Here is a 17,197-nt window from a genome sequence, read left to right as displayed (position 1 = left end):
TCAAGGCAGTATTAGATTAAAGGAAGAGGCATGTAATGTTGCCAAAAAGAGTAGTAAGCCTGAGATTGGAAGGATTTTAAGAATTCCGTAAAGGATAACCAAGAAATTAATAAAGAAAGAGAAAATAGAATATATCAGAGGAAACTAGAAAGAGATATAAAAACGGATTATAAAAACTTCTATAGTTTTTTTTAAAGAAAGAGATTAGCAAAAGTAAACATGGGTTCCTTTGAGGCAGAGAAGGAGAAATTATAATGGGGAATAAGGAAATGGCAGAGACATGAAACAAATGCTTTGCATCTATCCTCAGACTAGAAGACATAAACAACATTACGGATATAATAAGGAACCAAGGGTCTAGTGAAAATGAGAAATGTAAAGAAGGAGTACAGGAGCAATTAATGGAACTAAAAACCAACAAATCCCCTCGACCTGATGGCTTACATTCTTGGGTTTTAAAAGAGATAGCTCCAGAGACAGTGGAAACATTGGTTTTGATCTTTCAGAATTCCACAGATTCTGGAACAGTCCCCATGGATTGGAAGATAACAAACATAACCCTGCAATTCAAGAAAGGAGGGAGAGAGGAAACAGGGAACTATAGACCAGTGAGTCTGACATCGGTAGTAGGGAAAATGCTAGAATCTACTATTTGGAATGTGATGGCAAGGTACTTAGAAAATCATACTAGGATTGAGCAGAGTCAAAACAGATTTTTGAAAGGGAAGTAATGTTTGACAAATCTGTCAAGAGTTTTTGTGGGTGGATAAAGAGGAACCAGTGGATGTAGTGCGCTTGGATTTTCAAAAAGTATTCAAAGGTGCCAAACAAGAGGTTATTACACAAAATTAGGGCTCATGGGAGTGGGGTAATAAATTAGCATGGATTGAGAATTGGATGGAACATTTCGGGTTGGCAGGCTGTAACTAGTGGTGTACCACAAGAATCAGTGCTTGGGCTTCAGCTATTTTCAATCTATATTCATGTCTTATATGTAATGTATCCAAGTTTGCTAATGATACAAAGTTAGATGAGAAAGTAAACTGTGAGGAGGATACAAAGAATCTGCAAAGAGGCATAGACAGATTATGTGAGCCAGCAAGAATGTGGTAGCTGGAATATAATGTGGAGAAGTGTGAGGCTATCCACTTTGGTAGGAAAAATAGAAAAACAGAATATTTTTTCAATGGTGAAAGACTGAGAACTGTTGGTATTCAGAGGGATCTGGATATGCTACATTTAGGTGAAAAATGAAAGACTTCATGAGAATAAAATGCACTGGTCTCATTTGATCAAAACATCATTCAGTCCAATTTGAATGATCAAAGGAGATCTGAAGAAACTTGTTTTAAATTGGTCACTGATACTTAATGAAATACTGTAATATAGGATATCAGCACTTAGTTATTTTTCTGGAGTGATTATGTTCCAAAGGGAAGAAGCACTGTGTTGAAGGAACCCAAAAGAGCAAGCTGCAGGATGTAACAGAAAAACAACTGTTTTAGTGGTTGACAGGTAGCACTTTTTAGTGATGTATTTGAGCTATCTACCTGGTATGTGTTTGGTGTTAGCTGTAGGTGAGAGTTGTATAAACAGACAGGACCATCCGTGAGATGCAACATGCCCCTAGTCAGAGGTACTACCACTTCTATTTAACTATACATCTTCCCTGTACCTTGACTCCTTTGCTATCTTTTTCCACATCTGTTTCCACATTTTGCAAGCACCTTATGATGCGTTCGCTACTCTCCAGGCATACTGTACCATTTCCTCAAGGGAGAGGGGCTGTAGAGTACAAAATAGGGTGAACCTCCTCACACAGCTAATGTCGCAGCACTCCCATTTTGCCAGCTATAAGGCAAGTGGTTTGGATCATTTGCTCCATCATTTTCCTATCAACTTTGTTTCCTATCTCCATATTCGTTGTGCCATCCATTAGCTTTTGCCAACTATGTCTTTTTCCCAGTTAAGTCTTCAGAAAGTCTGCCTACAATATTCAGCCTCATGTAAATTTTGGAGAGGCTGCCAATGATTTTCATCTCCCATGACCTCTGAAGTGTTAAGTGGCCACATCCTTTTAAGTCCCAGCAGTAGCCCTCTAAGGGCTGTCAACATACCATATGTTTGGCACTCCAACTTCGGTGAACTCTCAGCATGAGGCCCAATCCAGGAATTCACCTTGAATGTAAAATGAGATGCCAACCCCAGAAGATGCATATCCGCAGTATGTGAGTGAAAAAGCTCGCACTGCAATGGGTCCTGCAACTCAGTGACTAGAAAATGTATCAATATGCGTTGCATTTGCAAAAAAGTGTTCAAAATAATTCTCTGGGGAAGGTTTAACAAATATTAGTGAAACCCTGAAGGAAGGAATATTAAAATTGTTTCACAGAATCACAGCATCACAGAATTGTTATAGCACAGAAGGAAGCCATTTGGCCCATCGTGTCCACACTTGCTCTTTGAAAGAGCAATTCCATCAGTTCCATTCCCCTGCCTTCTCCCCATAACCCTGTACATTCTTCCTTTTCATATAACTGTCTAATTACTTTTTTAATGCTTCAATTGAACCTGCCTCCACCACGTTCTCAGGCAGTGCATTCCAGACCTTAACAATTCACTGTGTGAACCAATATTTTCTCATGCCACTTTTGCTTCTCTTACCAAATACTCTAAATCTGTGCCCTCTCGTTCTTGATCCTTTCACGAGTGGAAACAGTTTCTCCCTATCTACTCTGTCCAGACCTCTCATGATTTTAAATACCTCTATCAAATCACCTCTCAGCCTTCTCTTCTCCAAGGAAAACAGTCCTAACTTCTCCAATCTATCTTCATAACTGAAATTCCTCATCCCTAGAACCATTCTCGTGAATCTTTTCTGTACTCTCTCCAGTGCCCTCACGTCTTTCCTAAAGTGTGGCACCCAGAACTGGATGCAGTACTCCAGCTGAGGCTGAACTAGCGTCTTATACAAGTTCAACATAACTTCCTTGCTCTTGTCCTCTATGCCCCTATTAATAAAGCTCAGGATACTGTATGCTTTAATAACTATGCTCTCAACCTATCAGGTTGATAGGTAAATTGGCCATTGTAAATTGCCCCTAGTGTAGGTAGGTGGTAGGGAATATGGGATTACTGCAGGGTTAGTATAAAATGGGTGGTTCTTGGTCGGCACAGACTCGGTGGGCTGAAGGGCCTGTTTCAGTGCTGTATCTCTAAAATAAAAAAAAATAAAATAAAAATAAAAAAACCTGTCCTGCTACCTTCAATGACTTATGCACATATACCCTGAGATCTCCCTTTAGAGTTGTACCCTTTATGTTATATTGCCTCTCCATGTTCCTCCTATCAAAATGTATCACTTCACATTTCTCCACATTGAACTTTATCTGCCATTTGTCTTCCCATTGCACCAACTTGTCTATGTCCTTTTGGAGTTCTACACTATTCTCCTCACAGTCCACAATGCTTCCAAGTTTCGTATCATCTGCAAACTTTGAAATTGTGCCCTGTATACCAAGGTCTAGGTCATTATTATAAATCAGGAAAAGCATGGGTCCCAACACTGATCCTAGGGGAACTCCACTACAAACCTTCTTCCAGCCCTAAAAACATCCATTAACCACTACTGTTTGTTTCCTGTCACTCAGTCAATTTCATATCCATGTTGCTATAAGTTTGCCTCCATGTGTAAATCCCCTTTCTTGTCCCTCATTGGCCCCACTCCTTTTATCACACTTTTTCTATTTATGTGCCTATAGAAAACTTTGGGATTCCCTTTAATGCTAGCTGCCAGTCTCTTTTCATGCTCTCTCTTTGCTTCTCTTATTTGCTTTTTCACTTCCCCTCTGACCTTCTATATTTAGCCTGGTTCTCAATAGTATTTCCTACCTGGCATCTGTCATAAGCACACTTTTTCTTCTTTATCTTAATCTCTACCGCTTTTATCATCCAGTGAGCTCTGGATTTGTTTGCCCTACTTTTCCCCTTCGAGGGAATATACCTTGACGGTGCCTGAACTATCTCTTCTTTAAAGGTAGCCCATTGTTCATCTACCGGTTTTCCTGCCAGCTTTTGACTCCAATTTATTTGCCTCAGCTCCATTCTTACCCCATTGAAGTTGGCCTTCCCCCAGTTAACTATTCTTACCCTGGATTGCTCTTTGTCCTTTTCCATAGTCAGCCTAAACCTTATGATACAATGATCATTATCCCCTAAATGCTCTCCTACTGATACTTGATCCACTTGGCCCACCTCATTCCCAAGAACCAGGTCTAGCAGTGCCTCCTTTTTTGTTGGACTAGCAACATACTGTTGTAGAAAATTTTCCTGAACACACTCTAGGAACTCTTGTGCCGAATTGCACTTTACACTAGTATTATCCTGGTCTATGTTTCGATAATTAAAGTCCCCAATTATAACTACTGTATAATTTTTGCACCTCTCTGTAATTTCTTTGAAAATTTGTTCCTCCACGCCTTTCCCACTGAGCAATGTAACCACACCTTTTTGTTCTTTAGCTCTAGCCAAATTGATTCTGTCCTCGACCCCTCTGGCACATCCATTTTCTCCAGCACTGCAATGCTCTCCTTAATCAATGCCACCACCCCTCCTCTTTTTTTCCCTTTCCTATCTTTCCTGTACACCTTGTATCCAGGAATATTTAACACCCAGCCCTGACCTTCTTTGAGCCATGTCTCTGTTATAGCCACAACACCATATTTCCACATGGCAATTTGCGCCTGTTCCTCACCAGTCTTATTAACCACCCTCCGTGCATTCACATACATGCACATTAACCCTGATTCAGACTTTATTACTTTCTCCCTTACTCTGACCCCACCTAATAACTTAATATTCCCTACTCTCGTGCTATCTATCTCCCCCAGTATTCTGTGCACCTTGGTATTTCTCTCTGATACTTGCTCCTGCTTCCCACACCCCTGACAAGTTACCTGTTTTGCTTCCCTCCAATCTGAGCTCCCTCTCAGTTTCCCATCCCCCTGACAATTTAGTTTGTTCGGAACAAAGAATTATTTGTTTATGAATGAAAGATGATGAGAACCTATGTTACAAGTGTTTTTTTTAGGGATGGATGAAGAACTAAAGTGGCCACTCCGAGAAACTTTGACCTTTATTATTTGAGAGATGGGATTGTTTCCATTTTTTAGGAATAAGATTTGTTTTGAAAGTGAGCAGAGTACATGTGAGTGTTAACAGGTTTTTTTTAATACTTAACGGTTGCTTTTTAACAAATGTGAAATTTGATCAAATAAGCATGGTTCGCACTCAACAGATGTATCAGACACATACCAGATGCAAATCTTTTAGATAGGCAGATGTTCAGAAACTCTAACCATACACCATGCAAATGAGGCACATTGCATGTGGCTCCTAAATAAGAAACCATATTAACTTCCTTCTTTATATCAAATACCTTGCTATAAGCATTCATTTATACGGCTTGTGAAGACAGCATTTTAATAAGGAGACTGCGGTAACTTTGATAAATTATGTATGATTGTCATTATTCAGGTTCCTGCATAATCTATGCTGTATAATATCCCAATGGGTAGCTGCTTGCTGGTCTAATTCTCCTAATATTGCTTATAATATTAATCAAAGTAAATCACCAAACTAATTAAAGTACAGATATATGAAACATAATAAAATTTTATTGTGGCAGAGTAAAGGTTCTCAACAATTTATTGCGTGTCATTTTCCCCCAAGTTTTACTTACTGTTATAGGTCCTCTTAAGTCTCAAATACCTTTTTCTAACATTTCTGCTGTGATTGGTTGCCCAGTGTTGCAGTTCCTGTGAAATACCATTTATGTAATCCATCTCTCTGTCACCTCTTATGCTGAGGTTTGCTGAAAATATAATTAATCCTCACGTGCGTTTCCTGCTGAATAAATTCCCCTTAGATTAGATTCTGCACAAAATATATATGCAGCCTAATTTCAGTCCTCTAGTTCTTGGTACATTAGCAAACAGAGAGTAAATAGCGAGTACATAGCTATGCACCTTTTTGGTTACAGACATTTAAGCCTCTAAGGAGTATTAAAATGCTATATCTGACCAAGAAGCTTTAGATTTTATCATTTGATGTCAAAAGGACAATTGTTTCTTTTGCTGTAATTAGCATACTGCCTGGAAACATTTTCATTGCAGAGGTTCCAGTCGCACCTCTGACAATGAAACTTTATTTCAACCACACAAGAATATCACCCCCTGCATCAGCTATTCTCATTAATGGTGTAAAAGTAACCCTGCGACCGAATGTGCTATCACTGGTCTGTTGGGATGTTCCATGAGACTGTTTGCGGTGTTTGCACAACATATCTACTTTTTATAAATGCCAATTTTCTCCCCCCTCTCTCTCCTCTGCTGTTCACTCCTTCCTCGCGTATGGATATATAAACATCAGTTACATCCTTCACTCCAGTGGCTATTATTCATGTGTGAGCGTTGACAAGGAAAATTGGCAGGTTATTCAACGAAGGGGAGTGGGGAGGCCTTACAACCAAACCCAATTACCTGGGATCCATTCTGTAATGATCAGGATTGGGAATCCTGGCTGAATTTCTCTATCTTAACTCAAGGACCCTGAGCCCAAAGGTAGAACCTCCGTCACTCTCTTAGCTGTGATACAAATTTAGCACAGACTGGGCTGGATTTGTCGGGGGGACAGTAGCCCTGATGATGGACAGGAAAGCTGGGGTGGTGTTGCTGTGGGGGTGGCCATTGCCACCAGGGGGCCCCTCTAAGGGTCACAGAGTGCCCCCCCCCAACGAGCCTGCATGGAGGCCACCAGGGTTCACCAGGTGGTCGCCCCACCTGGCAGAGGATCCATCCGCCGCTAGTAAAATGCCAACAACAATGGGAAAAGGCCCTTAATTGGCCACTTAAGTGGTACAATTGGCTTCTGGGCAGGAAGGCTGTCCTCCACCTTTCCCACCACTGACAAATGTCATGGGGGCGGAAAGGCAATGGGCACACCACCCTCTCATCCTCCCTCACCATTTTCCTGCCCCCTCGCCGCTCAGCCTGCTTTTGAAGGCCCCATAAAATTCTGCCACTGTTTCTCGACTGTTCAATCCCACATACAGCAGCTGCAACACATTGCTGCTCTGCCATCTTTGTTTTTTAAATTAATTTCTTAATTGAATTTTAACTAATGCCTCTCGTCCAGCTTGTGCTTATAGTCTTATTATTTTTATTGATGTTCTACTTATCCTGATTGAAATTCCCTCGTTTAGATAAGATTAATAGGAATTATTCACCTGCCTGCTTCCCTGTGAGCTCTGAAGCTGCAGACTGCTTAGCTCTTTATTCCCTGCTCCACTCTTGCTGTTTTCCACTGCTCTGGAAGTGAAGTCTCGCTCTCTCCTGGGCTCTTTATCCCCCGCTCTGCTCTCGCTGTTTCCCCCGCTCTGGAAGTGAAGTCTCGCTCTCTCCTGGGCTCTTTATTCCCCCGCTCCGCTCTCGCTGTTTCCCGTCGCTACATCTGTCCACATAAGGGTAAGCATATGATGCCCTACAATTAAAGGAATTACATTGGATGACATATTTCTCACCATTAGCACCCGCTGAATGCTAGCTGCAAGGGACCTTAAGCTTCCCTGACAGGTAACATCGCTAAGAACATCAGGGCAGTATTCAACCTTTCAAAGGCTAGTTTTCCAAATGCAGTGGATCACAGTACAATTGATTGCCGTCCAGAAACTGGCCTTTTTTGAAACAACTCTCTCTTTTTAAACAGCAGAATCGCATTGCGTCGAGGCACCGCAGTGTCTTTCCACTTGAGAGATGGGCATCCCAGTTGTGCTTTAAATAGTGTAGATGCCCCAACCTCATCCACACAAAGTGTAAATTGCGACAGAAAAAAACAAAGCAAATTTGTTGAATGTTAATGAATAGTTGAATAGTGAGAAATAACCAAAATGGGATAGAGCCTCCACTTTGGGCACAATTGGGAAGGTGCACTTGATTTTGTGCTGCTTGGGTTAACTTCACATTTCCACTAAAATTAATTTGCAAAATCACAAACATAAAATTTTCCATGAACCATCACAATCAGGCAGAGTAACAAAACATTATTATTTCTTTTTTGCTTCTTTCCGTTAAAAGTATTCCTTGACAGATGCAAGAGTGGTATTCTGGTGCAATTTGACGAAAGATCGGTCAGCTAAAATAAACATTTTTAATAAAGGCGTCCAGTCCTTCACCTGTGAGCAACACAATTTTAAATCACTGAATGTGGCTTAAAAACAACTATACTGAACAATTTAATAGTTTCATCGGAGTGTGTTAGTCATTTTCTTTGTTAATTAAATATCTTTTGATATGATAAAGCTTTTAATACGTGTATACTCGTGTCTGCACGGCTAAGAAGTTGAGCACAATCTGAAGGGCCTTCCCTAAGCAGCGCAGTGGAATCTTGTAATTTAAAAAAAATATATTTTGAGATTCGGCACTGAAACAGGCCCTTTGGCCCACCAAGTCTGTGCCGACCATCAACCACCCATTTATACTAATCCTACATTAATCCCATATTCCCTACCACATCCCTACAATTCTCCTACCACCTACCTACACTAGGGGCAATTTACAATGGCCAATTTACCTATCAACCTGCAAGTCTTTGGCTGTGGGAGGAAACCGGAGCACCCGGCGGAAACGCACGCGGTGACCTGGCATGACCATTTTTGTGGGCAGGGCTTGATTTGGGAATATTGCACCAGTATAAAAGATTGAGGAAAACATGACACAAGTGGCTTTGGGCATAACTTACTTACATTTAAAAATCTTTAATCTTTTGAGCTGTTTTGGCCGATTGCTCTGGAATCTGTGCACAAACCCAGCTGAAAGAGGCAGAAACTCTACCCCAATATATATTACATAAAGGATAGCATAGAGTGAGGGACTTCAATTGCCTACCCAACTTTGAGAGTGGAATTACAATCTACTTTTGTTAATTTGAATTCACCTTTTGTTCAATAAAATTTGCATTATCCCATAGTTTAAATTAAGTAATTTAAATAATATGGCACAGGAGGCATTTTACGATTTCAATTTGAATTAACAGATAATTCAAATTAAACAATTTTGAATTAAGAGACTGCAGTAATTTATTTATTTTATGTATGTTGTGTGATAAATTTAATCATATTCCAAATCATAACTCCAAGGGAGTTTCAAAGGTGTTTCATTTTTCTTTTTACACTTTACAATTAATGAACTATTAATACTTTATTGTCTTCTGATTGCAGATAATTTAAGATTTAAACTGTTGTGACAAAATATGGAGATTGCCATACTTAATTTCATACAATTTCAAAATGACAGTTAGGAGGAGAGATGCTGAATAGGCCACGGTAGTTGGTTGATTTATAAATTAGACAGGATATGGAGATTTTGTTCTCAATGTATACTAAGTTAAGCATGTTCAAGATACTCTCAACTCCGACAACATTAAAATATTGACACTGAACAAAATATGGAGATATTAGGACAATTAAACAAAAGCTTGGTCAGATAGATAAGTTTTAAGAAGCATCTTAAAGGAGGAGAGAGGGTGAAAATGTTCAGGGAAGAAATTCTACAGCTTAAAGCCTAGATGGCTGAAGACATGGCTGCCAGTGGTGGGGTGAAGGAAATGACAGATGTGCAAGAAGCCAACATTCTGGGAGGGTTGTAAGGCTGGAGGAGATTCTAGAGATAAGTAGGGATTTGAAATGGTGAGAATTTTAAAATCAAGGAATTCAGGGATTGAAGGTAGATCAACAAGCATAGGTGATGGGTGAGCGGACCTTGGTGTAGGTTAGGATATGGGCAGTAGTTGTTTTGGATGAACTCAAGTTTACAGAGGGTAGAAGGTGGGAGCTGGCCAATACAGCATTGGAAAATCTAAGTCTGGATTTAACAAAAGCTTAAATGAGGGTTGTCGTGAACGTGCTTCCATTGTTAATATTTTTTGAGGACTTGTGTGAAAAAGACTGTGGAGAAAATTTGAGGAGATGCTGGACTTGATTTTTTTTAAAGGGTCACTGGAAGGACACCAGGGACTTTGTTTAAAAACAAACACTTACTGGAAGTCACATGTCTTATGCTAAATAAACAGCAGGAGCCTTGCTGACTATCAGAGTTGTTTACAGAGAAGTGACATGTCTAGATTTATTGTAGTCAAAAGTTGGTTTCATTTTTGGATATTTTTTGGCATTCAGTTGGGGTGTAAGCCTGCTAAGCAAGAGAGGCTACCAGCTCATCCTGTTCCACCTCTTTGAGAAACCCTGAGAATCCAGTGTGAGAACTGATGCAGCATTTCTAAAAAAAAAATAAATTTAAAATTTTTTTTAAATTCTCCTGAGAGGCTTCTGGAAGAGTTTTTCTTGACATCTCCTGAACGACCAGTTTCTGAAAAGATCCCAGTGACAATTGCATGTGTCTAGTGACACCCGTCTATGTGTATCCGGATGCCAGACTAGCTGGAACGTTCCATATCTTATCCTTTTCCTTCAATAGTTAACATGTACTTGGCCAAAGTTTACTTTTGTTTTCTCGTAAAGATGATCTCTGCAAAGAAAGCTTCCTTATTTATATAAAAGCAAAATACCGCAGATGCTAGAAATCTGAAATAAAAACAAGTAATACTGGAAATACTCAGCAGGTCTGGCAGCATCTGTGGAGAGAGATGCAGAGTTAATGTTTCAGGTCAGCGACCCTTCATCAGAACTGGCAAATATTAGAAATGTAAAAGGTTTTAAGCAAGTAAAGTGGGGGGGGGGGGAGGGGGCAAGAGATAACAAAAGAGATGGCATTAATAGGACAAGTTCACAAAGAATAACTGACCAAAAGGTCATGGAACAAAGGCAAACGGTATGTTAATGGTGTGCTGAAAGACAAAGCGTTAGTACAGAGAGGGTGTGAATTGACTGTAAAGCACAAAGCACTCCAAGCACAAACATTAAAACAATTTGATAAAAACAGAAACAGTGGGTAGGCACAGTAGAAACAATCTAAACAAACAACTAAAATAAAATAATCAAAGAAAAAAAAAATATCTCAACATAAAAAGGGGGGCCCGTCATGCTATGAAATTATTGAACTCAATGTTCAGTCCGGCAGGCTGTAGTGTGCCTAATCGGTAAATGAGATGCTGTTCCTCGAGCTTGTGTTGATGTTCGCTGGAACTCTGCAGCAATCCCAGGACAGAGATGTGAGCATGAGAGCAGGGGGGAGTGTTGAAATGGCAAGCAACCAGAAGCTCGGGGTCATGCTTACAGACTGAGAGGATGTGTTCCACAAAGCGATCACCCAATCTGCATTTAGTCTCCCCAATGTAGAGGCGACCACATTGTGAGCAGCGAATACCGTATACTACATTGAAAGAAGTACAAGTAAATCGCTGCTTCACCTGAAAAGAGTGTTTGGGGCCTTGGATAGTGAGGAGAGAGGAGGTACATTGGCAGGTATTACACCTCCTGCGATTGCAGGGGTAGGTGCCGTGGGAAGGGGACGAGGTGGTGGGGGTAATGGAGGAGTGGACGAGGGTGTCGCGGAGGGAACGATCCCTTCAGAATGCTGATAGGGGAAGGGAGGGGAAGATGCATTTGGTAGTGGCATCATGCTGGATGTGGCGGAAGTGGCGGAGGATGATCCTTTCAATCTGGAGGCTGGTGGGGTGGAAAGTGAGGACAAGGGGAACCCTGTTCTGGGAGGGAGGGGAAGGGGTGAGGGTAGAGGTGCGGGAAATGGGCCGGACATGGTTGAGGGCCTTGTCAACCCCAGTTGGGGGGAATCCTCAGTTGAAGAAAAAGGAAGACATATCAGAAGCACTGTCGTGGAAGGTAGCATCATCAAAGCAGATGCGTCAGAGACAGAGACGGAGAAACCGGTGTGTGTGTGTGTGTTGTGTTATTTAGAAGGGAATATATTTATACTTTCATATTTCAACCTGTGTGCTAATAAACTTTGCATCTTTATTCAATAAGTCTTGTTTTATAATAAATTAATAATTTGTTGTTTATTTTTAAAAAACCTGATTGGCTGATTTTTATTCTGAAAATAGCATAGATAAACTATATAATTGGCTGTCCAGGTAACTGGGTAAAACATTTAAATACATGTTGTGACTCATGGAGAAGTGGAACTAGAGAAAGAGAGTGCACTCGTCCATCCACAGTCGTAACAGGGTTTCAGCAGCAGATGGGTTGAGGCTGGGCAGAGACAGGTAATACGATAGAAGTGAAAGTCAAATAGGACGTTAAGATGTGAACACACTGGTTCATCCCGAGACAGTGGCCAGGAAGGGGCATGGAATTGATGGCTAAGGAAAAGAGTTTGTGGTAGGGGCCAACGATAATGACTTTGGTCTTCCCAGTGTTTAATTGGAAGAAATTTCTGCACATCCTGTATTAGACGTTGGACAAGCAGTGTGGCAACACAAAGGTAGTGGAGGGAATGAGAGGTGATGGTTAGGTAACTTTGGGTGTCATCAGCTTATCTGTGGAAACCTAACATTGTATTTTTGAATGATGTTACCAAGAGGCAGCATGTAGATGAGAAATAGGAAGGGGCCAAGGATTGTTCCTTGGGGTATTCCAGAGGTAATGGTATAGGAGCAGGAAGAGAAGCCATTGCAGAAGATTCTCTGGCAATGATTGAATAGATTTGAGGGTACTCCCACTCAGCTGGACAGCAAAGGAGAAGTATTGAAGGCGAATGGTTCAATCAGTCATGGTAAAAGCTGCAAAGGGATCAAGAAGAATGAGGAGGTATTTTCACCATGGTTTGATTCGGGCCATTTTGGTGTTCTACAACAATAGCGATGTGCATTTATTTATATATTGTCTTAACACAGAGAAACATCCTAAACTGCATTCCAGAGACTAGCACCTAAAGTATGACTGCCGCTGGCAGGACAAATGAACGGAGTGATGCACAAGAGGCCATTGTCAATGGAATGGAGAGTTTAGAGAGGAATGTATGACTGAAGGAGGTTACAGAGATGTAGAAGGATGAAACCACAGAGGGATTTATGGACAGAATGTTATAGCTGAGACATTGGAGGGCTGGGAGCATTTGGGTGATTGGTGATTTGCACTTGGTTCAGCATAGAATACAGGCAGCAGAGTTTTAGATGAGCTGAAGTTTATGAAGGGTTAAGATGGGAGGCCAGCCAGGAGAGCATTGGAATAATTGACAAAATAATTGGAAGGTGACAAAAGCCTGGATGAGGATTTCAGTGGCTGATCTGTGGGTAATGTTCCACAAGAAGCAACAAAGCGTTATTGTGATAGAGGGGATATGGTAGTTGGAAACTCAGCTCGGTGTTGAACAGGACTCCAAGACTGGATACAGTATGAAAAGTAGGCAATGAGGGGTTGGAGTTGGCGGCAAGAAAATGGAATTTGTGAGGGGAATGGAAAAATATGGCTTTAGTCTTCTTAATGTTTAGCTGCAGAAAGTTTATAGTCTAGCAATTAATGTTGCCAGTTTTAGAGAACAAAACTTAAAATGTTTGTAGAACATTCGTTTCACTATTGCTGTTCTGTTTATTTTAAATAACTTCACACATGCACTCAAATGAATTCAACATTTACCTGCAAGTATTAATTTATATTTTTGAAACAAGTATACTACAGTGAATCTATGGTTTTGATATTCATGAAAATAGACCATAGAATTTTGCTCATTGTGAATAATAATAATAGTTGTATACTTAAAATTTTTTAGTTATCAGTGATATGTTTCCATCATAATAAATATGTCTTTTTTCAGATTCTGCAGATGAAAGTAAACCCTCTGAAAGTGCCCAAAACGAAGAAGTTAAAGGTGATGAAAAGAAGGCCACTGAGGAAAATGCCTGAAGATACAAGGTCCCCAACCCCAGCTACTCTCTCCCCTTTGATGTGTGGACCATTCCCCATATGGCTAAAGGCGGGAAAGTTTTCCAGTCAAACAATGTGGCTTAATTTAAATGTTCTTGGTGTTGTTCTGGCAGTTTGATGACCATCATTTGGAATTCTTGCACTGTACAAAATTTCTCTGGCTCTCTGTTTCACTGTATGCAATGTTATTTTAAGAAGTAAAAATGTAAGTGAAAATGGTATCCTTTAAATGTGATGGGAATGAATATTCATTTGTTTTGAGAATAAAGCAAAGTGCCAATTGTTGGTGGGTAAGGCCTCATTGTGACCCCAACTTTGGGGTTGTTATTTATCTTAAATAGAATCTCCATTTAATTGATTCAAATAACTAATATTTAATTCCAATCTAACTCATTAAGCCTTATTTTAGTTTATCCAATGATTCATGTATATTTGATGGCACTGCCTCATAACCTTATACAGAATTGTGCTGATGACATATGTTTGTTGCATGATCTTTGGCAGAATTACATGATGCATTAGGGAGAGGAATGCATTGATCATTTAATTGCTAACCAACAATAGTCTGCAGCTATAAAAATTTGTGACCAACTGACTTATATATTCCTCTTTCTGTGGTGTTTTCTTCGCTGCCCTTCATTTAGCGGCAATCCTTTTGTCAGTTCATTAGAAAATCTCCATAGTTGGGCTTCCCTATTTAGCTGTGAATTGGAAAAACAATATTCTGTATGTTAATAGCAAAAACTACAATTCCTCCCATTTATATTTAAGAAGAGAAATCCCCATACAAAAATTAAAGGTCCTGTGAGATTTTATGGGAACAGACAAAATAATAGGAAAAAATGGCAGCTAACAGGACAGGACAGAATTCAAGTACATTGGGCAATCTGACGATTATACATTGTTGTGATTAACGTACTTTAGGATTTTTGCATGGCTTGTACCTTACTTTATGTATACTTACTGCCTATGTGCATCAAACACCAGTCAAACTGCATGTGACTCCAGAGTAGCGCATTTCATTTACTTATTGTGATTCACACTTAAAAAGCACTGAATCCTATTGTGAGATTCTTGAATTCAAGTATCAATGAGGCCATAAATGCATAAAAGTACTGTTCTCTGCCATAAGAACTCATGTGATCCCTAAATAGGCTTCCAATTCCAGATAGTCCAGCTCTTCAATTTACTACACATTCCAGAAGAGAAAATGTGTATTTTACTAACAACAGTGCTAGTAAAATATTGCGAGGAAACTGATTCACATTGTTGCCTTAACTTCAGATCCTCACACCATTCCAAAGATGCATCCATCATGCCATGCAGCATGTATGAAAGAATTAACAGGAGCACTGATCTGGACAATGGGCAAAGAGAGAGTGAGAGGCTGGCCTTCACTTTAAAGACAATACAACTACTTGATGAGTGAAGTTTGCCCATCTAGAGGAAACTGTAAGAAGTCAATGCAAGGCCTAAGAGAAAGCTAGTCACAAGTCAATCCATTTTGTTTGACCAACCATTACCCTTCATTATCTCTCAAGCCACCAGTACTTAGAGACATTTATATATTTGACCATCAGCTGTCTGGCAGGGTTGTTGGGAAGAATGAACTAGTGGATGGTTCCACTATAATATTTATTGTAAAACTTGTAATAGTATTCATTACATTATGGAGATATAGTTACAACCTTCCTTCACAGCTCTCTCATACTGAATTTTTGCACTTCGTCTTCAAATTTAGTGTGCACTACTGTCCACAAATCTTTTGGCATAATTTTGTTCAGCAACGAGAATTGCTGACAACAATTTGAAAACAGAATGTTACACTTACGCTGATAGAACGCCTCAATAGTTAACTATATAGGTTCACTTTAATAAAGGGTTGTGTTAATAGCTGTAACATGTTGGGAAAATGTACTGAAGCAGTGATGCACATCACATGACAGAACGTCATTGTTTATACACATGTATTATATTCTTCCCACTAACTAAAAGTTGTCCTTCAGTAGTTTCTTTCACTTTCATTTATACCAATAACTTGGTATTGAAAAGTAAAGTGATATTGGAGAGTCAAAAGTTCTACATTAAATAGATAAGCAAAACAAATGAACTTACAGAAGTTATTAAAACTAAATAATTCAGAGTTCCTAAGCATTTGATCTGTTACATTACATTGCAAAGCATTTTAATTAATACATATTAATTCTATTCAGGAAAAAATTGTTTTCCCAATTGAAAGTTAACTTCAAGTTCAATTAGTTTACCAAAAGCTACATTTTTTCTGCAATACCTTCACTTGGACCTTACTATGCAATTGTGAATGCAACCGCAACATCAATTTGGCTGTAGTTTCACTTTAAAAATGTAAAGACAATTAAGTGCATCGTAACAGGTTAAACAAAAACGAAGGTAGCTAATGTGAGCAGCTTCTGAAGAAATGGTTGCTCTTGGTTGAAACTTCTTGTGTGTAGAAGTAATTGGTGATCTAAATATTGTCTCAAATAATGAAGTTGTAAGCTAAATGAGCATCTTTTTATAATGTGCCTTTCCACTTCACTGAAGTAAGCCCAATCTCATGTGTGCCATTCTCTGACAGCTGCTACCACTGAAATTTCAAACTGTGGCAAAGTGTGTCAGAAAAAGTTACCGATTCACCGTCACAATTTACTATATTAAAAAATGTACTTCAATACAAATTATAAAATGAGTGCTTTTCCTACTTCCATTTCAAAATGCATAAACATTAAACAAAGAGTTTGCTGAATAAGACATTCAGTTTGTTACTCAATGACCAATCTTCATTGTGAAAATCTGGATTTTGATAACCCCTCATCTTAATGCAAAACTATTACAGATCAGTATATTAGTATCAAATAGAGAGAAATTTAAATTCTTTATGTACTAAAATAGGCAGGAACTAGCAGACCATTTTAAATTCTGCCCTATATACCACCATTTAATAACAGCAAAACGTCATTCAGTTCAGATAGAATACTTTCCGGAAATTGTGAACCTTATTTTGGTGAAAAATAACAATAGTTCACACTTGTTTGGTTACTGTGATTTTAACTTAATGAATTTAAAAGGAAAGTCAAAGCACAACTTATTTAAAGGCAATTGAGAAATAATATGCTTGTTATTTCTATTGGTTGGAGACATCAGTGCAAAAAAAATTATTAAAACATATCCTAATTTTTACTTCAAGCTAAGCCATTGCCTGAAAATGTAACTAAATTGGCATTTTTTTTTTGCTCACCAATAATGCTAAGTCCACTTAATTGGAAGGTGACAAACTGAACACTA

The 17,197-nt window shown here is 39.3% G+C and overlaps 1 protein-coding gene across 1 annotated transcript in view; it reads left to right on the top strand.

Moving 5' to 3' along the window:
- The window catches only part of gap43 (growth associated protein 43), a 261,369-nt gene extending 245,475 nt beyond the window's left edge, over positions 1–15,894 (top strand). Inside the window, exon 3 of the mRNA XM_068039888.1 lies at positions 13,785–15,894. Coding sequence (XP_067895989.1) covers positions 13,785–13,873 — 89 coding nt within the window. The 3' untranslated portion in view covers positions 13,874–15,894. The remainder of the gene's footprint in view (positions 1–13,784) is intronic.
- The last annotated feature ends 1,303 nt before the right edge of the window (positions 15,895–17,197 follow it).

The sequence above is a fragment of the Heterodontus francisci genome, chromosome 10 (genome assembly GCF_036365525.1).
Source record: "Heterodontus francisci isolate sHetFra1 chromosome 10, sHetFra1.hap1, whole genome shotgun sequence".
Lineage (NCBI taxonomy): Eukaryota > Metazoa > Chordata > Chondrichthyes > Heterodontiformes > Heterodontidae > Heterodontus > Heterodontus francisci.
Note: the sequence above shows the minus strand (reverse complement) of the source record. Positions and strands in the feature narration are given on the sequence as shown.